The sequence below is a fragment of the Cygnus atratus genome, chromosome 7 (genome assembly GCF_013377495.2).
Source record: "Cygnus atratus isolate AKBS03 ecotype Queensland, Australia chromosome 7, CAtr_DNAZoo_HiC_assembly, whole genome shotgun sequence".
In the NCBI taxonomy this organism is placed as follows: domain Eukaryota; kingdom Metazoa; phylum Chordata; class Aves; order Anseriformes; family Anatidae; genus Cygnus; species Cygnus atratus.
The window spans coordinates 6,007,601-6,031,619 of record NC_066368.1 but is presented as its reverse complement, the minus strand read 5'-3'; the positions used below and the strand labels follow the sequence as shown (position 1 = coordinate 6,031,619).

The following is a 24,019-nucleotide window of genomic DNA, read 5'->3' as shown; positions in this document are numbered from 1 at the left end:
CCAACACACTTATTTCAGAATAGAGCCTACCCCTATTTCAGTTAAATTTTTCTACTTTTAAAGGAAGGGACTTTACACACATTCAGTATTAAAGTTTAATATCAAACAATTTGCTCATTGTTACCAATTCTCAATTACAAAACAGGCTCCAAAAAAATTTCATAAAATATGTTTGAGTGGCTGAACAGAGATAGTGTGTTCAGACTGCATGGGTAAATATCCATAACATTTTGGTATAAATTATCTACAAAAAAACTGGTATAAACAATATCCCAATTTAGTATGCGTTCCATGTAGGATTACACAAATTCTCAGTGACATCCACAGATCATTAGAGTTCATTCCCATTAACACATTTTTGCTGCTGAAGTCTGGCTTTACGTAGTGCCTCCAGTTGTTTGGCTCTCAGCCACCTCTCTCTTGACAGCGTTGTCTGCCCTGCGCTGAGAGACAGGAACCTAAACGAGCAGAAACAACAGTTACGAGCACGTTCAGGCTGTCACACTTGATATACCAAAAGCACAAAACCAGTTTTCTTTCATTAGCTTATGAAAGAGAAAGCACAGGAAGAGAGGGAAGGCAGTACTCTGCCTTCAAATACTCTGAACTAAGAATCTTTTTTCCATCACAGATTCCATCTTCTGTTTGCTAGCCAGCCTCATGCAACTATCATCAAACTACAGACTTGGTTTGTTTCCAGCTTGCTGAAAGCTTTCAGTCTGACCACGCTGCTACCCACCTTGCTACCAGCAGGGTTCTGTGCAGATCGTCAGCTGTTATGCTCTCAGGGTCGTTCTTGCGCATTTCTACAAAGTCTTCTTCTACTGCCTACAAACAACACAGCACACAACTGAGTGGCAAAAAGGATCTTCAATATCAGATAAGCCTTCAAGGAGCTAAACACCATAATTATCCTTAAATTACAGGAGAAACATTGTCAGGAAGCCAGCTGGGGTAAAAATAGCCTAGCTCATCTTTGAAAGTAATCATTCTCAAAATGAGTTTTACAAAGCAGGATGCATATAAAGTATACACTGAAATACGACTACACACCCTTGAATTCACATTCAGGGCAAGAAACTGCTTTTGATTTTTAAAGAAAGCTTCCAACAGTCACTGCCAGGGAGAGCAATAGGCAAGTACAATAACATTCTCTTAAGGTGCTTTCTTTGCAAATAGACAATGGAAAGGGTAGTCATGAAATCTTCCATACCTTGGTCACTTCATCAGATATACTGTAGTCGAGCAGCCTCAATAAACTTAGGTAGATTCGAAACTTGTTCAACACAGAAGGGAGCACTGCTGTTAGGAGGCTGTTCATGTACTCCTCCATGTTTGGTGGAATTATCTGTGGTTGTAAGTGGACTTGGCAATCTGACTGAAAAATAGAATCACACATCATCCCTTTTCACATCATGTTTTATTCACATCAAGATTTATTTAAGCTCTAAGGCAACAAAACTCACTATTTCCCACAACTAAAGTAATTTTTAAAAATATTTAACAATTCCATTTATGAAATCCACCGTGAAGTTCTTATTCAAGCAGGAATTGGTTTTCCTCAAAGGCAAGAGCAACTTCTCAGGTCATAAAGCTAGAAAGCAAGCGGTCAGACATTTGTAAGGCTAGGCTACGCAGTTTTGCTAGGGTCACTGCCAGATCTGTTGCTCTTTATTCACACACCCATGCCCGCAGAAGCTGCTGTACAGGAAGGCCTTGAGAGTAGTTGTCTATCTGCAGACTTTACCCATTGGTGCGATATCCATTAGCAACTTCAGCCATTAGACAGTGCCATCAGTATTTTTTTTCTTTTTTTTTTTTTTTCTTCTCCAATCAAGGCATGGAAGGTGAATCTCTCATACCCACCACCACCCACAAAACATTTCCCCTGCCTTCTCTTGTCCCTGGAATGGTACGCTCAGTGTTTTAAGTAGCTACCAACTGTAATGATTCCCCAAATTCAAGATGACCTTGCCATACCGGTAGGAGTGATCGGCCCTCTGAGGTGATCAGAACGTTAATATTGCAGGGGAATTCCATCTGGTGGTAACTGAAATCATAATCCACCTTCTGCCAAGTTATCAGATTACCCAATGCTTTCACATTATGTACACCTAGAAAAGCAAGAAAAAGTTCTCTGAAAAATGGTCTTAAGTGTCAGACCTGATCCCTCCCAGAGTTTTTAATGAACAGAAATTCTTGAAAAAAAAATCTTGGAAAAAAAAAAAAAAGAATTCTAGAAAAATTCTTGCAAACTTTTTGTGTGTGCGTGTGTCTGTGCTGTCTTCCATATAGACACAACCATTTATTGAGATGGAAATCAACACCTCTTTAAGTCTAAATTTTCTCTGGCCTAGTTTAAGTGTTAATAGGTTTTCAGCAGTTCTACAAAGCCAGATAACTACTTACAGAGAAAAATTTTCTCCTCAGAAGAGGACAAAGCACTATGACTTATGTGACAGAATACAAATGTGAATTAACAGCCTAAGGAAAAAAGCCTTGCTGGAGAGAGATCATTAGATTGGTCAGCCAGCAAGACCGGACAGTTGAAAAATATATCACCTTGTCAAACTATTGCAGAAATGGCTTGTCTTAGGTGGAACTAAAACCGCTAGGTGGAACTGAAACCATTCTGATGGTAGTTTGGACTAAGACTTATTCAAATCAGTGGCCTCTTCCATCAAGTATCAAATACGCTGTCCAGAGTACTCTACAATGCACCTACACTAAGCAGGGCACCATCTTGTTTCATTATCAGCCATGTGTGGTCTAGGACAGAGATTACTTCCCAGTAAAGGGACTCCTGGGAAAACTAAGTGTAAGACTTTTCATTGAAGAGCTATTCATTTTGACTCAATACCAGCACCTCCAAGCAAAATACCAGAAGCTTCCAGAAAGCAAAAACAGCTGGGGAAAAAAATAGATAATGCTCTAAGTTGTCTGAGAAGGCAGCACACTACTTTGAACACCAAAATAGGATATGGAAACCAACAGTTCTGTAATAGAAAATGATCGCTGGGACACAATTAGCACTACTGTCTTTGAAATATAACATTGTTGTCTACATACACACTTTTTAATTAAAGAAACAAAAACAAACACTCTACCTGTTGTGTCAAGCTGTCCTTGCTCAAGCTGAGTCTCATCTACTACAAGGGAAGTGTTGCTGGCAAGCTGCAAGACTCCGCTGACTAAACGATTAGCTGTGTAGTCTTTGTGTGGGATAAATCGTGAATGGTTCATGTTTTCAATTGTCATTTGTAGGCGATAGGACTGTAACGGGAAAAGAAACTCATCAGTGCGTTTCCCCTCCTCCAACGTCCCTAGTAAGTAAGTAGTTTTTCCTTTAGCATGAGCTGCAACTGTGAACCTCCATAGCAAGCAAAACAAAACTTTTTACCATGCCACAGAACATATTTTATCCTATCCATTTATGTTAAGTGCCTAAAAACGATTCCTAAAGGAAAATAATTCTGTTAAGAACTCAAATATAACGCCTGTATTGCACGCCTAGAATAACCAAAAAACCACCAATAAGTTATTGATGCAATGTTATTATCATGGCCCCAATCCAATTACTATGAACTTTCTGCAGAACAGTATCCACAGACTCAGGTATGAACAGTAAGCACACGATAATTAAGTGTTCTATACATTTAGATAAATCAATCCAGAAAGGCAAAATAAAATATCTCCATTTTTATCTGCCCTTTAGATGGCTATCAGGACCTTCGTTTAAGGAGCTTGCCTTTAACTAAGTTTATTTGGTTGAACCAATTGCCCAGCATTTATGACTGAAAACATTACAAGACTATAATGCCCTTGCTCTTACTGCTGGAACGAGCTGCTGGATGATGCGGTATATGTGCTCTGTGAAGACGCTGTTCCTTGGACATCCGCTCAAGTTGACTGTGAATTTTCCCAGAGGAAGCACATCTCTTCTTGCGTAACTGAACCAAAAGCAGAACAGGTTAGGCAAGCGTCTGATTAGCACGGTGATCGCAGATACCACTCAGTTTGAGTGCTGCGTGCCACCTCTGATAGCTAGCAGGGTTTCAATGCTAATACATACATAGTAACAGTCCTGTTTTTCCTCCTTCTCCAGCACCCGAGGAGCTAAATTAGGCTGCACACTGCTTTGGAAGGCTTTGCAGCATTGCACAGAAGCAGTACATTTACAGAGCTTGAGATCCTGTGATATGTTCTCTTCTCCTTGTGTTCTGTTGTAAATACTCCTTCATCCTTTTTCTTTCTTACTGCTTAATTTCCCTAATTATTACGCTTGTTCGTTTCCTTTACCTGCCCTCAGCTTTCCTCTCCCTCTTCTTACTGTATTTCTTCTCCCCATTCTTGACAAATTTCAACTTTTTTTTTGTGATACAGCTAAGAGAGAAAACACATTCTAGTCTAAGTGTTAGAGCATTCACAGTCTAACCCAAGAGAACAAAGTGCATACGTAAAAAAAAGCATACTGATACTGAAGTATGCGTAATTATATGGGAATTAGGGACAAGGGTTCTGGGCAGCCTGTACACAAAGCCAGCAGAAAGCCTTCCAGCTGGTGATTACGCTGCTGCAGCATTACGACTGGATCTACGCTGATACTACTTGTCTTGCTGACGCTGAGAAGTACCTTGGTAGGTTTTTACACATCAGTTGCAGGTATGACAAAGGTAAGATGCTGATTCCACTCACAGCTCTGAAATGACTTTTATTAGACATCTGTGCTGTACTAGATTTTTTCATACACTGGTTTGAAAACATCGTCTAATATATCCTGAGTTGGAAGGGACTCACAAGGACCCACCTGCCTGCCAGTTTCATGAAGGACCACCCAAAAAAAAAAAAAAAAAAACCAAAAAACCACCACCAACAAAAAATAGAAATCAGACCTTATGTCTGAGAGCATTGCCTAAACACTTCCTCTAGAGGTCGTTCACTTTGTAGCAAAATGGGATTTTTGAAAACCATAGAACAAGTGGTTTGTATACAAATTACATTTAAAAAAATTGGAATCCATTCTGAAGAAAGTCTAAAATTAAAACCTACCAAATAATCCATTCAAAACAGATTGCCTGAAGTTTCACACCTGAAATTTTCATGAGTCAAAGGATGGCGCTCTTTCATCCAGTGACAGTTTAAGCCAACATAAGAGAACATTAAGCAAATTCATTTTAATCAGCAATGAAGGTAGATCAAAATGCATGCGCACTGAGCTACAGCATCAGCTCGGGTGGCAAATTTCTACTGCTTGCTAAATATGAGTCACTTGAACTTATCATTAAATGCCTACATTTAATTAAACACAGTCCCAGACTGCACCTTTCTGTACCTTCTACTACCTAAACAACAACCATTGCAGTTGGTAAGTAAAGATAATAAATGCCATCTTTGAGAAGCCAGTCATATGTCCTACTCAACAAAAAGTTAGCGGTAAAAAGATTTTTTCCCTACCTCTGCTTAAACTTGTTTATTTTGGAGATTTTGTCCAACTCTCAAAGCAACACTGAACGGATATACCAACACGGAACTAGCCTTTTACCAAAACTTTTGGTATTTCAGACAATGAAATATATTTACTGCGTCTATTACAACAGGACAACTTTAGGTGGACAAAGTACTGCTGGAATAATATTTAAACTATTTCTGCGACCCATTTGCAGAATGGTGAAGAACACCGCCAAAAGGAAATGTCTTAAAAGATGAATATATAAATTCTCAGCACAGAAATTCTTCAACACCAGAACACTTACACTGTGGAGATGAGATGCAATATAAGGTACTCGGCGGCCAAACTGTCTCCCAAGAAGGCATGTGTGAGGAACCCAAGCAACTCTGCTCTAACTGGTGACAGCTCAGACATGAAGTTAGAAACAACTGTTAAAAGAGCAGAAGACAACAAATATCAGAAAATGTGCTGTTCCTTACCCTTTCCTCTACATAAAAGCTTACTTTCTGTTACAGTTAGATGAAGAAAAATGGTTACTCCAAAGCAGTCCAGGAAAAATAAACATTCATTAGTTTCCCACTGAGTATCACTGGCTTTGGGTAGCAGTCATACAGGCCACAAAGAACAGCAGTTACTTAAGAACAGAATTGCCTTTTTATCTTCACAGTATCGATTCCTTACGCTGTATGTTTCTTATTTTCATGGTTATGCTACATTGGAAATCTAGTTTTCCAGCAATTCACCACTCCATTTGAAAGCAACGTAAGCAATCTTATGGCTGAAAAACTTGGTGAAGTCTTTGGGCTTTATCCAGAGCAAGTTTCATTTAAGTCACATTTCTTTCAGAAAAAGCAGCACATAAGCATTGCGCTAACACAGACATTTGTGTCTTCTCCAGTTCTGTAGTATTGCACAGCTCCTCCATTTAGAAAGATTTAAACACAAAGCTTTGCTCAGAGGTGCATGGATCACTGGCAAGAAGTATTTGTTCACATGAGCTAGCAAAGTGCACGTTCACGTGTACATTGAATGAAGTCAAATTCAGATACCCACAGGTTTTACTCTCCTCTTCATTAAGGCAGGCAGGCAGCAATGGATTAATGTGTTGTAATTTTTGTGCCAAAATCACGTGGATTCTGGGGACTAAGGAGGCCGGAGGACTGTGTACTCTCTGCTCTTCTGCTGTGTCCATGCACTCCATAGGATCGAGGGTGGAGTTATCCCTAGGAAAGGGCAGAGCACAACTGAACTTCAGAACATTCCACACAAACTTCTCCACCTGACCACGTGCAGCTGGGACCATGCCACAAACACAGCGTGTCTGCGTTCCCAACATCCGCTCCCAATGCCTGGCAACTGCTCCTGTACTCAAACCACAAGAACTGTCATCTCTATGATTTTTGTAAGCACCATAAATACTAAACCACAATTACATAACCAACAATACAGAACCACCAAAGCGTGCTTGATCAAAGAAGTCGGATCCTATTATTTTCATAAAGTAATTGATTCTTATTTTTATGGGAAAAAAATCCAAACCAACCAAACCAAAACAAGCGAACAACCAAGCAAAACCCAACAGACCACATTTATTATTTGCTGCACCACTTAATAAGACGCAGCTTAACATGAAATATTACTTACTGTTCCACCCAGCAAGCACCGGATAAAGCCTCCACAGCAACTTTTCAATAAATAAGGTAACAATCTATTACATTTGTCTGTGTATGCCTTTGTGGGATTTTCATATTCTACCTGGGTTCTAGAAATTGACAATGAAATCTTCCGGACAGTCACTTAACAGCTTCATCATTGGCTGAGCAAAAAAATCCCAGTATACCTAACTCAAACTTGCAGGTATTACCTCCTAAAAGTTCAGATATACAAGCTTAGGCCTTCCTGACGATGCCTTAAAAAAATCTCTTCCAGGTGGTTTTCATTTGTTATGTAGAAGCTACAATCCAAAGGTGACTCTATCAGATTACAGTGAAGTTTAGTATAAATTTGATAAACTTTTACAGGTCTTAAAAGCTGAAAGGCTTCATGGCTTCAATGTTTCTTCAGCAGTCCGCTGACAGACTGCCATCTCTTTCTACTAAAAGAAACTTCTTCGTTTAGCATCTTCACATTTGAAAATATTACTAAACACTGCCACTTTGTCTATTTGTGACAGAATGACACGCAGGAAAAAAAAAATAAGTCTATGACATCAACTGAGCTGTCAATCCAGGATTAGCTTTCTGTCAGAAAGATGATAACCAAAAGCAGCTGACCAGGCCGAGTTCCTTTTAAGAAGCTGGCACTGTAAAGGACTCACACTGCACTCCTGATATTGTACTTATCAAAAAGATAAAGTTACCAACACGGATAATTTATTTGAAGCACAGTGGCTCAAGGCATTCATAGTACCTGTGTTAGATAGGTTGTTAAGATTATTTTAGTAATCAATTTCTTGCATCTCTCTGGGTTATATTGTATTTTGTCAAGTAAGTAATAACAGAACAGCAGGTGAAACCAGAAGCTTCTACCAGCAGTCTAATATGGTACAACTTAATTAATGAAAAATTCATCCTGATTTACACTCGTTTTGGTCACTTTCACCACCTATGAATACATTTTTTGTTTGTTTTTATTATTTTACTGAACTGTTTTTGGTAACAACTTTCAGGGAATTACAAATTTTAAAAGCATATTTTATCATTTTAAAGCTCTGTTCCCTATTCATTTGCTCACTGAATGTTAAATACGCGTGAAAGCTCACAGAATGTTTAGCTACAGAAGCACTTCATCTTTACAGACTGTACAACAACCTAGAAAATAACGCATCATGTATCCAAGGGTATGGACGTACCAAAGTACAATGGACTTCAGTTTACAGGACTGTGGATCTAATGCTTTCCATATCAAGCTTTTAAGCAACAAAATTCATCTCTTCAGTGCTATTTTTAGGTATTTACACACCTTCCTGTCTGTATTAAAGGGATAACCAAAAATATTTTGCCCATTAAAATAAAAAAACGTCCTGCATTTCAGAATCACACGCCAGCTAAGCCTTACCTTTCTTCATTGTTCACTATGCTCAGCACTGGATCCACAGACAGAATGCCATACACCTCCAGAACGTCATTGACTTTGAAACTATCCCAGCTCTCATACACCTGCCACAGAGAGAGAAGTTTTGTGTTGGAAGTTTCATACTCAATACAGCATGCCAAAGAATTAAAGACTATTTCAAATACAATACAAAAGTGTCTAGCGTGTTGGTTTTTTGCTTGTTTTATCACAACTTTTTCTTTAAGAGGGCAGATCCTAAAAGCAAAGAACCAGAAGCCAGCATCAGCTCCATACTTGAACATCTGGTAACACTTCCTTCCTGCCCCTCAACAAGAGCAGCAAGAGCAGAGAAGATCCAATGAATGCTGTTGAATGATTTCAGCAATTTAAAGAGAGCAGTAGTGAAGAGAAATAATACAATTATTTGTAGAAACAAGATTTTTGGACTTGAAAGACAACAGTGCCTATAAGCTAAGGACTACTTGCACTTTAACTTCAGATTGCCTGCCTTACTGGGGCCACAGTCAGGCTCATCATCTCTCTGCTTGTCTTACCTTTACGAGGCACGCTGGTCCTTTCTCTCCTGGCAATGGAAAATTTAAGTCAAGAGGAGGGGAGCAGTTGGGAAAAATGAGATGATGACCCGCAGAAGCTTCAGTTTCTAATCTCTTTGGCTCCCCACATCCATGGATATCACCTCCACTGCCTGAAAAACAGAGGATTCATGGGCTCTTTAAACAGAAATGCAAAGTGAACAACTTCCTGCAGCAAGCAACAAAGAATTAAACTAATTTAACAAGAAGCCAGAGGAAAAAAAATATTTAAAAAGCAGTATATTACAGAGAATATTCTGCCTCAAAACAGAAAAGTTTCACCTACTTTACTTCACCAAGATAAGCAGGAGTGTGCATGCAGATCCGTGTCTCTTAGTAACCAGCAAACTCTTCGTAAAACATGACCAAACAACCTGATTTTCAAAATGTAATGCCTCAACTGCATCAGCTAAATTATTCTGAAGTTTGTAGGACTGCACAGGCAGGTATCTTCCTGCATCTCAAGTTTAGCTAGATACTTTTAAAGGTGAGACCATACATCAACACAACAGATTACATTAAGAACCTCATTACATGTTCAGCAGTAACAAAGCTATAAAAATCTAAGCTGCAATTGATCAGTCCACATACGAAGACAAAACAGTCTAAACTACCTAATAAAACATTTGCAAACCAGCACAAATACAAAAATAAAACCCTAAAATTCAGCAAACAAACCACATGGACATAAAACACCAAATAAAAGAAAGCAATAGCTTCTGCATTTTTATTCCCTTAATTGGTCTGATAATTTTAAACCATTTTCTCTTCAAAAGAAGAGAAGAACATTTTTCTGTTCTAAAGACAGCTCGCCCAAGTCTTTAAAAAAAAAAAAAAAAAAGACCAGCATGGGTTTGGATTTTGTTTAAGTGACATCTCCACAGAAAAGCACTGAAACAAACAGCTCACAAAATAAGCTGGCATTGCATATCATCCTAACTCAGCTAGTTTTGGAAATATCATCATCTTCAAAGGTTACTTCTAGCTTTCCTCAGGACGATACAAAGAATCGGGTATTTATCTGGTTCCCTTACAAATTTAGATTAGTAAATCTTGCATGAGCTAAAAAAGGGAAGCCTGGAGGATATGTATTTAGAAGTGCACTATTGTTTCCATCAAAGAATCATCTAATTAAGATGCAGTTTGGCCTCAGTTTACACAGTGACATCCACACACAGTAAGACAGAAGAAATTGTGATTTTCTCCAGATTATCTTTAAATCCACTTTACAGTTGGAAATTAAATAAGAACTCCTAAATTTCAGCCTGCTGCCATAAATCCCTTAACGTGCTGTCATTTAGGAAATGCAATACACAAGTGCTGCTGAACAAAATGTTTATTTTAGGAATCGTGTTACTAACTCTACAAACTAATACCAACAAGTCATACAATATCCAAGCACAACACCATAGGCTCTCCCACACTACTTCATCCGCCGATGACTTCAACAAAGCCACCAAGTTAGTTATGAAGGTTGCACTAACACTACTGGTTCAAACAACTGAAAACATTTCAATTTCTAAACATGAAATTCCTGCAAATTCTGGTAGAATACCCTAATACCCAGTCATCAGTTCTGAGTATTACCTATATGTTGCTCTTTCTGCTTCGATGGATGCAGTTCCATATCCTCATCTTCCTCATAGCTCCTCTTGTGGCGACTTGGTGTGTAGGATGTTGAAGGACTAACTCGAGCTTGGCTTGCACTGATATAGGCGTAAAATTGAGGATTAAGGACAACACCATACTCAGTTGAGAAAATCCAGGCAAAATAAGCTTTGGTAACAAAATGTGATTATCCTATTTCAAATAAGATATTAAAATAGTGATGCAAACCTTTACACTGATGACATCTCTTCAGATACGTAATTAACCTGCTTTAGAACTGCACAGCAATCATAGGCTTTGTTGAAAATGGACACAACCCACCAACAACAGCACTAGCCCAGACAAAAAAGATATTTCTTTCACCCATGCTGATTCCCCAGGCACTGGAACGCAGTAGAATGTCTGTCTCTCCAAGGTGACTGTTTGCGCGGAGTTCAGATCAATTTCCTGCTGAGGCTACAATACCAACAGAAATGATGATACTAAAAATCTGATTAGAGCAGTTTTTTCATTTTTAAAACTAATTCCATAGATACGGTTACTTAGCCAGAACTTTCAACAAATACGCGCTATTACATTCTCATGAAATAGGGAACCTAAACAGTCTGCACCTATAACGTTTTGATTCTAACAGCACTCTACTACCAAAAGTTAGTTGTTTTCCATAGCAGAAATTTTCAAGATTTTTTGTGCTTTCTCCCTGACCCCACCCAAGCAAAACAAATTTTAAATGCAACAGGAATAGCTGGAAGCCTGCTGAACTTAGAATACGCATGAGCAGTTAGGAATACTCTGCTGTCCAAACCTGAGATTTTGAGTTTTAAGAACAGTATTTCCAAGAATCCACTGACAACCACCAAGTAAGTTACACTGCACTCAGAAATTGCATCTTTCCGCCCAATATTTCATCTCAAAATTCATAAAACTTGTGTAACTTACCCCACATTCCGCCACATCTCTGTATTTACCAAAATGCAAAACCTGTCAAGGAGGAGAAAAGACAACGCAATCATTCTGTTTCTGACAGCACCCTGTGTATGAATAATTTATATCAAAATTACTGCAGTCTTAAGTTCTTCAAAGACATACTGCTGAAGCTTTCATTTTTTAAACTATTTTTTATGCCCCAAATTCCCCAACAGAATTATAAACAGTGATATATCATTGACACCATTTGCAATATATGAACAGAATTACTATCAGATAGTGCCGAGGCTCCATACATTTAACTCAGAAACTAGAGAAATATGAAGACTAGAACGGAAAAAATGCTAAGCATTTACTGAAATAATTGGTTTTTCACTTACACGTGCATTTGTGTTTGGGTCAACTGTTTCGTATACTCCCATATAAAACTCAGGATCAAACATATCTTGAACCATGCAGCGAAATTTCACTAAACTGTTGGGCTTCAGGTAATGTACGGGAACATCATTCAGCGATGGAACCTATAAAAGAGAGCTTGGTCTAAACAACTGGCTTACTAAGAAGTGCCCTGAAGTACACCAAAACCATCACAAAAGCTGTCACCAACTTATTTTTATCTGGTACATCCTACTGCTCCTTTCCTTGGCTAAAACTCCTAACTGTTTCTGTTGATAGGATTAATTGCCTCTGACAATTCAGTGCCTTATCAGGTAGCACACACTGCATTTTTTGGGTACTTTCCCCCCATTTCTAGTGCCATAATTCAAGCAGTAACAAAGCGCATGTATCTCAACACTGGGAGTTTCCGCAATAGCTGTTAAGGGTAATAATTAGTGTTATCATACACTAACAGTTCCCAAACTCTTCTAGTTCCAAAACTATAATCACAGAATGGTTTGGGTTGGAAGGGACCTTAAAGCCCACCCAGTTCCAAACCCTGCCATGGGCAGGGACACATCCCACCAGCCCAGGTTGCTCAAAGCCCCATCCAGCCTGGCTTCGGGCACTTGTAGGGATAGGGCAGCCACAGCTTCTGTGGGCACCAGTCTCATTCATTTTTCAATCCCAACACTACACTATTAACAAATGCATTTTGGTTCACTGAAAGCGTATGTGAACTCTACAACAAATTTTTAAACTAACTCTTTAACTGGGAATTACTAAATTGGACTTTATTTACCTATTTTAATTTTATTTAACAGCACTTTTACAACATATTACATACTGGTGATACTGTAGCAATTGTAAACACAATTTCTATAACAGAAGCCCACAGAAAACCTGCATTTCAATTTCCAAATCCCTCACATTGAGCAACTCTTTTTCACATATGCTAACATGACAACAGAAAAAAAAAACAACAAACGAAAAACCACATATGTATGTAGTATATCTTGAAATAATGGGACTTGCTATAAGAATAGTTTTCCCATTTTAAGGATAAAGTTTTTCTTGAAAAAACACATCTAATATTAAAACAGCAAAAAACAGAAGTGTCCCTATAAGGAATAGCAGTTTAAGAAACAAGACTATGCTCCCTCATAAGTGACTAAGAGAGCTTGCTTTTAGTTCCTTCCTTACGCTGCAAATTTAACACAAATTTGCCATTTATACTTTGATGTAAACTGTCTTTGAAATTTAAATACAGAATACTTTCACTGACAGAGGAACAAAAATAGTTTTCACTTTTTTTTTTTTAGCCCTAGGTAGAACAGATTTGACACAAGACTTTCTAACCCACTTAGTGATGTTCCAGGAAGCCGTTTTTGCCATAGTCTTTAAAAAAAGATAAGAAGTCACCAGTACAACTCAAGTGTGCATGCTTTATTTTTAAACCTAAAGCACAGCTTCCCTGCTGAAATTCCAGACCTAGGCCTGACCCAGCCTAATAAAGCCCAGTTTTAGCAGAGAGTACTTTTTCCCCAAATGTGAGAGTCTAAGCACGTATTTCTTCAACCCACATGAAGTTTCCAGCGTTGCAGTAAAGGGTCATGTGAGAAGGGGTTTATGAACAGCAGCTCAGAAACTCGTGGTGTACAAACACTTACTGCAGACTAACAGGGCCAGTGTTAACGCATTCAGAAGTGACAGTATTTGTCAGCTCCTGCCATCTACTGGATGATGCTACAAACAGGCAGCATTTAGCAGTTATGGCCCAGGGCAAAACAGTACACTAAAGTCAAGCGGATTGGCTTCTACAGTTTCAATTAGAATTTTACATCTTTGTTTTACATAGGTCATTTACATTTCAGTTGCTTTAATCTGTATCACAAAGGCCTAAAATGTAGAAATACGCTTATGAGAAGGAAGAGCTTCTTAAAAACAGGTCACCTGAATAATGAAGAGATAAAAAGAATGCTATTGCTAAGTTCCATAACTCTAGAAGAATGACAAAAAAGAACCTTACCCAGTTAGTAGCATTATTTTCTTTTAATTTCTCTTTGAAATAGTCAGTTACCTTCTTTTCCCACTCAGAATTCGGAAGATTTTGGGCTACAAAACAAGACGCATTTACATGAGCGTTAGCATCACGTAGCACAATGCTGAACAGAAATGCGTTAACTTAGTAAGCAGTTTAAACACTTATGCGTATTCTGAGCAAATGACTTAATTCTAGACAACTTCAGGGGTGTTGCAATTGTACCGACTTCCTTATCTTACCCCGTTTTAGGCAAACTAAGACGAACGCCGTTGGAAATGCAGAAGGGCTCTGAAACACTGCCATATACCCTGCTAGAAACTGGAGGAAGCGAGGGACCACCTTCTGCTGCGTGGTCACTAAGGAACTCTTTTTATTTCACGGTCCTTTTCGTTAAGATCAAGCCTAGCACCGAAGAGCCCTGGCAGCGTTCACAGGTGCACGGTGGCCAAGGAGCCATGCGGGCAGGTACAGAGCAGAGAACTGACGCCCCCAGGGGCTGCCGCCAGCCGCCGTGTGCTCGTGCAAGGCTGGCTGGAGAGCACTTCACAGCAGCACCGACACCCCCAGTCAAATATCCTCTTCGGCTTTTTTTATTTTAAAGCTGGGAGCCGCTCCCCGGGCCGGGACAGCCCCTGCAGCTCGCCGCCCGCCCCTCACCTCAGGCGGGGAGAAAGAGGCGGCCGCCCGCTGCCCGCCCGCAGCCTCCGGGCAGCCCCGAGCCCTGCCCGCCCCCTTTCCTCCCTCCGTCCCCAGCCCCCGGGGGCTCGCCACCCCTCAGGGCAGCCCGGCCCGGCCGGCCGCGCTCACCGAAGATGCCCTGCACGATGCTGAAGGGGTTGTTGAGCCAGTCGGCCACGCACGGCATGGCGGCGGCCAGCCGGGAAGGAGCCGCCGCCGTCCCCCCGCCGCTCTAGCTGCCACCGAGTCCCGCTCGCAAGCCCAGCACGGGGGCTGCCAGCTTCCGCCTTCCTCCTCCTCCTCTTCCTCCTCCACCTCCTCCTAAGGCGGCAGCCGCAGCAATGGCGGCGCTGCCCTACCCGAGCCCGCCTTTTCCTCCTCCTCCTCCTCCTCCTCCTCCTCCTTCTCCACCTCCTCCCGCCGCGCCCGGCCCGCGGCCGCCATCTTAGAGGCGGGCAGAGGCGGGCGGAAGGGGCCGGGTGGTGGCAGGGAAGGGACGTGGCCGGGACGCAGCCATGGCGGCAGCGAAGCCCGGGGCTGGTGGCGGCGGCACCACCAACCTCCTCTTCTCCTCCTCCGCCACCGAGTTCAACTTCACGGTGCCCTTCATCCCCGTCAGCCAAGCCCCGGCCGCGCCGCCGGGCCCTGCTCTGCTGGCAGCGGGTAGGTGGCGGGGGTGAGGGGGGAACGGGGCTGCTGGGTGCCTGCTGGGGGGGGACACGGTGGCAGCGACCGGTGTGGGGGTACCGGGGGCGAGAGGGGGCCCTGCTTCTCCTCCTCCTCCTCCTCCTCCTCCTTTCCTTCCCGGAGGCGTGCAGCAGCCGCTGAAAGCTGTTGGTGCTTCTGTAGGTGACATCTAGACATTAATTATTTTAAATTTTATTGGATTGGTACATATTGAGTCCAAAATCCAAGCCTCGATTTCAACACTGTCTTATCTTAGGTAGGGTAAGTATTAATGCATCAGGAAATAAATGGGATACGTCTCTGTAGGCTTAACAAATATTCGCTAAGTGTGGCTTCAAAACGTTCTTTAGATCTATGTTTTCTGGGGGAGAGAGGGAACAGAAGCATTAGAATATTATTCCTACTTATTTGAGGTACCTCGCTGATGCATTTTCTAATGTCGTTTGTTCAGTACTTATATTTTCTTGCAAATATAAATTGTTTATTGTTTTAGTTTTTAATGGCAAGTCTGGAAGGTAGCGCTGCATGGGTAACTCTCATGTGGCAGCTTCCAGAAGACTAGCTAGGGAGAAAATCTGTTGATAGGATTTCTGTAATACGGTGTGATTAACTGTGTGCTCTCCATTTCACTTAAGTTTAGGTTGGATGCAGGTCCATAGTCTTGCAGCTGGAGTGAATTTCCATGCCAAAGGTCTACCAAGGTTATGCCACATCCTGTATTTATTCAAGAAAGGCCCCCTTCATGTTATGTTCTGCTTCTGTGGTCCCTCGCCTTCCCCCTTTGTCCAGCCAGCTGTCATAGGGATCTAGCTGCGTAGAGCAGTTTGCATCTTGCATCACAGTCTGAAACAGGAAGGAACAAGCCCTAGGGTTTGAATCCTAAATTGTAATGGGGATCAGTCTCAGGAATTGTTTGCCATCCACCTGAGAGCTGACGTTTGGAAGCTGTGTGTTAATCTGTTACATCTCAAGGAGTATTATGTGCTTTGGGCTGTGCAGTTTGAGGAGAGAAGACACGTTCTCTGGTTCAAATGCAGATGAAATAACCAACCTCCTTAGTGTAGGAGCGCTGCCAGCGAGGAAGTGGACTTCTGCTGCCTGTGATTGGCGGGTGGCAGTCTGTGAGTGGCGAGGTACCATCTGTGAGGGGCGTACAGGCGGCTGTCACACAGTCACTGTTGAAGAAAAACTGTCCTGTGTAGGAGATGAATACTGCCCTGGATGACAAAGCTGCAGAATCACAGGATTTTTTTTTTCATTTGTATTAAATGCTTTTTCTGCCAGTCTGTGCATATGTTTCAATGGAGATTTTGCAGATTAGAAAAAAGCAATGTAGAAAGTAACGTGCTGTGTCTGAAAATTGCGAGTGTGTATGCATGTATATATACTATTGTTGTCAATCCCTTTTTCTAGGAAATGTACGGTTTGACTAAATTTCCAAAACCTAGTTGAAATTCAGGTTGTTTGGGAATGTGCATTTGGTAAAGGCCTTGAAAACTCCTCAGCATGTTGCTGTGTGTTTGTGATGATCTGACATTGCGGTGAGATGAATTGCCTGCTCTGCTACTGGTTATTTTGGAAAGTGGAGAATTGGCAGTGAGGTATGTAGTTTGCTTCTCTCTATTCCACAGTGTTTATGAAGTATGAAGGGAAGTAGAGACTTCTAATCATGAAAATATGACCCTTTATTAAGTACAAATGGCTATTCTGCTTGTAGCCGGGAGGTGATCCAGAGGCCTGAATTTTTAACGGTCATTGCTCATAAATGGCTTTAATGTTCTGCACAAGATGATTCACATACAGGCATTTGGGGGTTTGTTCCTCAAAGCAGCATAAAACACCACAGGTGAAAGTAAGAGAAAATGGTAGGTACAGGTGATGCTTGCCTGAAATTGATGCCACCTGAAAAGACAGCTAAATAAAAGATGGTTACAATAGTCCATTTTAATCATGGCAGCTGCTGCTTTTATTGTTAATTAATTAGAACTGCAGCTTCCCAGGGAGACTGCGCTGTGGATTCCCCCCTGCTCCCTTGGTACTCTGTATTCCTGTTGGCTGTAGATGAAGACATTTATTATTGGCCACGTGTGGCTGCAGAGATGTTTGGTCTCTCTCTTTGGCTGGGGACTGAGTAGCAGAGAAGCAAGGATAGCTCTGTGGTTTCATGCCCACTGCCTGGGGATTATTTGACTGCTGGAGCAGTGACAACACTCTTAAGACTTCTGTAAATTGTATTGGTTGCTTGCAAGGTGCTGTTCCCTCAGCAGTGACACTCACACCACCCCAGGTCCACCTCAGTTTATTGTGAGAACATCAGCCTCCTTGCCTTTCCAGGTGCTACTGGGTCACTGCAGAAAACTGTAATTGTCCAGGAGCTGGTTTAAGTACTTTCTCGTGATGCAAAAGGACAGTTATGGCCTTGCATGATTTTAAGCCCTCTCCTGCAACTATGCAGGATGGGGACTTAATTTTCTGCTCCAGAGATTTACCTCTTGTGCCAGTCTAGAGTAGGGTTTTCAGACAGACCTGGAATAAGTCTCACTTATCAAATGACTTGGAGTGATGAATTTTGGCCACCGTGCAAATCAAGTGGGAAACTTTGTGAGAAGTTTGCTGAAGGGTTGGGCGAGAATGGCCTTAATTCACGAAGAGCCGTAACTGGTAGGCATGGTCTGTTTGGGATTTAAGACGTAGTTTTGAGTTAGGTCTTGGAAGTCTAGAAATTATAGCATAAAGTCCTGTGCTTAGTCACTGGTTTCATTGTAAGAGGAAATGAACCAAAGCTGCTTTTGCATTTGATAGGTATTGAAAGGGATTTTAGTGCCCTGGAAGCAGAGTTCTTTGCTAAAACTGGCTTGGGAAGGTCCTGACTTGAGTCATACTTGGGTCTCTTTTTTCAAACTTTTAGCTTTTGTTACTTTGTATGTATGTACTGAATGAGTTTTGTCGTCTGTTTTCAATGTTCTTGAAGACTTGGCAGCTTTTGTTTTCACGCTATGGCACGTTTAATCTTCAAGGATATCTAAGATTTGTAATTCTTTTGGCTTTATGGGGTCCAGTAGAGTTTTGGAAATAGCTGGTAATGTTACAGAACATTTTGTCTATGTATACTGACTGGTTTGAACCTCTCAGGACATCTCTAGTGATCTTGTTTTTGCAGATGATTCTGCAGACGTTGGTGAAGAGGACAGCTTCTTGGGTCAGACCACTGCGAGCCCGAATCCACCACAGACTTTCAACTATTTCTCTCAAGTACCTAGCAGCAGCGATCCCTTTGGAAGCATTGGACAGCCGCCCCTAACAACTGTTGCACCGCCTGCTGGAGCGCCGGCCTTCTCCAGGCCTCCAACTTCACTTCCACTTGGGTCTGGGCCACAGGATGGGCAAAATGCCTTCTCACCGCACGTTCCCAAGTCCCAGGCCTCTTACGGCGCACCACCTACTTCAAAGGGGGGAATGGCGGCTTACCAGACTCCTCAGCAGAGCTGTCCCCCACCTGCAAATGTTTCTGCTCTCCCCCACGGCACGTCTCCGCAGGGGTATAACCCTTACCGCCACACCACCCTGAGCAGCAGAGCCAACCCCTACCTTACTCCGCCGCAGCTGCAGCAGAGTCCTACGCCAGGCCAAGCTGCTCACCCGCCGTCCTCTGTACCACCTGCGCAGATGTACCAGACACCTCCAGGGTCATTGATGCAGGTAAGGAAGTTGCTCCTGACACGGTGGAACCAGAATATAACAATTTCAGACGCTTTCCTGTCTGAATTGCTTATCTTCCTTTAAAGATTCGCCAAACCCACCCCATTCCCCAAAAAGGCAAAAGCGACAACAACAAAAACACAGCAAAAGAAAAAAAAAAAAGACCAGAAGAGTCTTGAACTATTTCCTATAGCAAAATCTTTTAACTGGAACTAGCCTGGAACTATTGCTTTAGGGAAACATCCCGATCTTTGAAGTGAACGTATGCTGGTGCTGTAGGTATGTGAGCCTCTGACTTCAGGAACAAAGCCAGGTTATGAAGTTCTGTTGCTTGTTCCAGTCTGTTACCACACTTTGCTGCTATTTCAGCTGTGCTAGCTCATTGTTTGTGTCTCTGATGTAAATCAGATCATTAAGCTCTCACAAAATATGAGCTGAAAATACCTTTTCAAGCTGATTTTGCTGGTGAAGCTGGTGCTTTTTGAAGTTACGGTCCAAGTCACACCAATTATCAGCAAGCTTTTTGAAACACACTGGTCAAGGATTGTGTGTGATGTAAAGCGTTAATCTCCATCCTTTATTACCTTTGTAATATCATTGTTAGAGTAATGTGAACGTGTTAGTAATAACCTGACAAGTTCTCCATAAAACAAGATGACAAAAATTGTTTTTGTTTTGCCTGAGCTTTCTTGCTGTTATTGTAAGTAAGGAACAGAGAGATTATATAGTGACAATAAACATAGCAAAGGCAGCAAAACCTGAACAACCTGGAGTTTAAAAGAATTTCAGGACTTCTTTCTGCTTGATTTTATGTATTTTTCATTAAGTTTATTTGAATGTATTGACCAAAGCAGTTTTTACTGCTGACATCACTTGCTGTTAATTGTACTGAGATGTTTGTGCAATTTGTATGCCATCAGCACTGCATAAACTATAGTCCTTTCAAAATCAGTTACTTGGATCACTGAGGCTGTGCTGAAGTTTAAAACCTGCATTTCCTGATCGTTTTGCAGGAAGAGAGCTATTACTGAGGGTAGTCCTTGTTAAAATCGATTATTCTTTATGCAAAAATGTTAAATATGTTCTTCTCATTAATCATTTAAACGTAATATGTTTTCATTGTCAGATCTGGTGGCTGTCAGAAGAAAGGTCAGCCTGAGTTTTGAAAGCATAAGAGAATATTTTACATTTTACTGTCTTTAAGTGAGCAAGGTGCTAGACTGTAACAGCTTTCAACAGTATATGTGGGAAGAAAATTCACATCCATTAATTAGTTAACGTGTAAGTTTCCACAACATAACAGAGTGGACAACTTGTCTGTAACATTTTTTGATTAAAAGATAATGTTCTTGGAAAATATGTTAGAAGTAAAGGCTCAGAACGCCCTTTGTAACAAAAGATATATCAGTTATGTAAAAAAGCAGCCATGTAGGGTCGAGGGGCTAACAATGTATTTTCAGTTTCCCCAGCCTCAGTCGCAGCTCCCCGCTCCCAGGCCAGCGGGTCCACTGGTCCCGGCACCTCCTGTTCTGCTGCAGAACCAATATGAGCCTGTTCAGCCGCACTGGTTCTACTGTAAGGAGGTGGAGGACAAGCAAGTATGGATGCCATTCAGCCTTCTGGATTCTGCAAAACTAGAGGAAGTCTATAATTCTGGTAAGTTGTGAGCATTTTAATTGTATCCTCAGAGGCGAGCGAAAGAAACTAGACAGAAGATAGTAAAGTCACTTGCATATGAAAGAATGAGGTGGCAGTAAGGAGTAATGTTAGTGTATATCTCAAAGATCTGTTTTGTGACACTTACTGTGGATACATTGTGGCAAATTATCTGTTGCTCCATGCCGTCAGTGTGAAGATGCACATCCCTAATGGATATCGCATTTTCACATGTACGACTTATTTTCTCATTCCTTTTTTGTTAAACTGTGCCAACACTGGAGTAAATATTATGATTTGGGAGTCATTTAAAGCTTGTGTGTGTGGTTGTGTGTATGTGTCCGTGGACATACAGAGCATATGGAAGCATTTTAGTAGCTACACATTGGTTGCCTGAGAGTCTGAAACTTCTCTTCCATAATATAAATATCTGTCTTTAATGGCTTATTATCGAGAAAGAGAGAAAAAAGAGTGCCTATGTTAGGATTGTAACTGAGCATGGCTTTTGTGTCACAGTCCAGCCTGATCCTGAGAGCGTGGTCCTGAGCACTGACGGGGGACGCTATGATGTGTACCTGTATGACAGAATGAGGAAAGCTGTCTACTGGGACGAAGAGCCTTCTGAAGTGAGACGGTGCATGTGGTTTTATAAGGGAGACAAGGACAGTCGCTTTATTCCTTACACTGAGGATTTCAGTGATAAGCTAGAGGTTAGTATTACTGTAACATAAACTTCATGAAGAACTTGGAAGCGCTTTGTGTTTGTGACCTTAGAATTACCTCCTCTTGTTTCATTACAATGACTTCCCAAATGTGCTTTCTGAAACATAGTTAAGCAAATCCTGGGAAGTGGAGTGGCTAGAAAACTGCATTTCTCACGTGCAGGTCTTGCAGTGCTCTTGCCTAAAATCAACTTGTGTAGTGCTTCACCTGTGACACTTTTGAATGAATAAACCTATGTAAATTATGACCTTAACATTACAGCTAATACACAGGGCCAAAGAATAATCCGTCTGAGAAGGCGTGCTGATTTCATGTAACTTGTTTTCTGTTGCAGGCAGAATATAAAAGGGCTGTAACTACAAATCAATGGCACCGTCGACTTGAATTTCCAAATGGGGAGACAATTGTTATGCATAATCCCAAGGTAATAGGTTCTGGCAATTGGTTTTCACAGAATGCATCAGGGGTGAATGCACGCATGGACGAGAGCATAAAGTGAATGCGGTGTTAGTCTTGCTTGGAATTTACTTGTTTATTGTTTTGGATATGTGTGTATTAAAGATGATAATGCTTATAGAAACTGAACTCCTGCTTGATTCAGTGTGCTGTCACGTGATTAAAAGTGCTTTCTAGAAAGAAAAAGGGTGTAGATTAGTTGAAATACTTAGTAAGAATAACTGGCAGCAAACAGGAGGCAATTTAAATTACTTTAACCTCAGACAGTCTGTACCAAAGGGAAGGTAATTAAAACAAAGAGCTTTCATGTGGGGAAGGGCGTTAATCTAACGAAGGAAATTACTTTGCATATCGAAGTCGTGAGAAGTCTTCCACTGCAGCTATTTTTAGGCCATGAGAAAGTAGAATAGGAGTTAAACATAATGATCCTTGTGGGTCCCTTCCAACTCGGGATATTCTGTGATTCTAGAATAACTTTAAAGCTTTTTTTTTTTTTTTATACTATAACTGCTCTGCTGGTAGTCTGTTGTGATTAAACTGTGGACTTCAGCCTTATTGACTAGTGTTAACTGTTCCCTTATCACAGATGCAGTAATAAATGAAATTGAAAATAATAAAAAGTCAGGGTTGTTCCTACATTAACCACACGTTAATGTAGGGTTAGAAATTTCATCCAGTAATAACCCTAGAGAAGAAGCACTTAAACCACTTAGTGTCAGACTGTACCAAGCCAGTGTAAGTCTTATGAAGAGTCATGCTATGGAATTCATTACTTTTTAGGGTTTCTAGGTTATTTCAAATGTTTTCCTTTCCTGAAAAGTACTGCTCACTTTTTTGCCTTGAGATAGAATAATTGTAAATAGTGGTCAGGTTCTTCACAAAAAAATAGTCATCTGCTAAGGAACAGCGGGCACTGGAGTCCCGGGAAGAGGAGCCTGAATAATACTTGCCTGAGGAATTAAAATTGTTCAGAATCACTGAGCAAGCCAGCACCTTCAGCTAGTGGTTACTTTAAGTCATGTGGTTGCTTTTCAAAATAATGAAAATTATCTGTGTTATTTCACAGTCTGGCTTAGAGGAAGCTGTGTGGAATAGTCCATAGGGTTTTGTAAGACTTTTTTTTTTTCATGTGTGCTAACTGAAGAAATCATTTGAGCTTCATATGCAAGTCAAGCAATCAAACAAAAAGCATGTTAAACCACGCAATGCTTTTAGACTACCAACACAAATCGTATGTGTCTTTTGTATTTATAATCGGAAAATGTGTTCTTTTTCAGGTCATAGTTCAGTTCCAACCTTCTGCCACGCCAGATGAATGGGGCACCACTCAAGATGGTCAGGCAAGACCAAGGGTAGTAAAACGTGGAATTGATGATGACCATGACGACATTCCCGATGGTATGTGATTAGTGCGTGGGGGTCTGCAGCTTCAGCTGTCAGTTCGGTTCAGTACAGGAGCGGGTGGAGCAGCAATGCACTGTTTGTGTCTAGAGCCTAAAGGTTAAGGTTGCTCCTTCATCTGAGCTGCTTGCAAGAGGTTATTTGGTGCCGCTTTCTGATCAAAGCAGTCTTGTGGGCTGCGTGGTTTCCTGACCCCATGCTATGCAATAGGTGTTAGGGAGCAAGTAAGGTAGCTTGATTCTGAGCTTCACTGCTGCAGTAAATGTTGGCACTCAGAATTTTTCCGTTTCTCTCTCTCCAGGAGAAATGGCCCAAATTGACCATCTAGTATTTATGGTTCATGGCATAGGTCCTGTATGTGACTTGAGATTTAGAAGCATTGTTGAATGCGGTAAGTTTTTCCTTGTTTAGTTGGCAGTTTTATTCTTAACTGTTTAAAAGTAGATCTCTTAATCAAATAAAGATGTCTTCAAAAAATATATATATGAAAAGGTTTTTACTGTTAAGTTCAATTTCTGGTAGGGTTTTTTTCCCCCAGCTATTTTCCAAAAGTAGAATCTGTTTTGTCAAATTTTCAACTTTAATTGTTGCTATGAATTCCTCCGTATTAGACTTGCAGAGTGGTGGTTTTTGGTCATTGTTGTTTGTGTGTTTTTAATATACTCT

The 24,019-nt window shown here is 41.1% G+C and overlaps 2 protein-coding genes across 3 annotated transcripts in view; one reads left to right on the top strand and one right to left on the bottom strand.

Annotated features, from left to right (window-relative positions):
• Positions 1–81: 81 nt before the first annotated feature.
• On the bottom strand, positions 82–15,077 carry MCMBP (minichromosome maintenance complex binding protein). The gene is made up of 16 exons (XM_035547925.2): positions 14,861–15,077; positions 14,039–14,124; positions 12,012–12,152; positions 11,644–11,685; positions 11,059–11,160; positions 10,684–10,813; positions 9,058–9,209; positions 8,507–8,607; positions 6,503–6,672; positions 5,754–5,877; positions 3,833–3,950; positions 3,108–3,273; positions 1,981–2,114; positions 1,214–1,378; positions 740–828; positions 82–458 (listed from the first exon to the last, which is right to left on the bottom strand). Exons 1-16 carry the CDS (start codon positions 14,916–14,918, stop codon positions 332–334), a joined length of 1,905 nt encoding a protein of 634 aa, XP_035403818.1. The 5' UTR covers positions 14,919–15,077; the 3' UTR covers positions 82–331.
• Positions 15,060–24,019, top strand: part of SEC23IP (SEC23 interacting protein) — a 22,946-nt gene continuing 13,986 nt past the window's right edge. Inside the window, exons 1-7 of one of the 2 annotated variants that reach the window (XM_035547924.2) lie at positions 15,060–15,394; positions 18,579–19,117; positions 20,578–20,773; positions 21,290–21,483; positions 21,831–21,920; positions 23,230–23,350; positions 23,655–23,744. In XM_035547924.2, the coding sequence (XP_035403817.1) occupies positions 15,247–15,394; positions 18,579–19,117; positions 20,578–20,773; positions 21,290–21,483; positions 21,831–21,920; positions 23,230–23,350; positions 23,655–23,744 (1,378 nt within the window). In that variant the 5' untranslated portion in view covers positions 15,060–15,246. Of the gene's footprint in view, positions 15,395–16,052; positions 16,120–18,578; positions 19,118–20,577; positions 20,774–21,289; positions 21,484–21,830; positions 21,921–23,229; positions 23,351–23,654; positions 23,745–24,019 lie in introns of those variants that run through there. The other variant, XM_050712101.1, reaches the window with a different exon arrangement.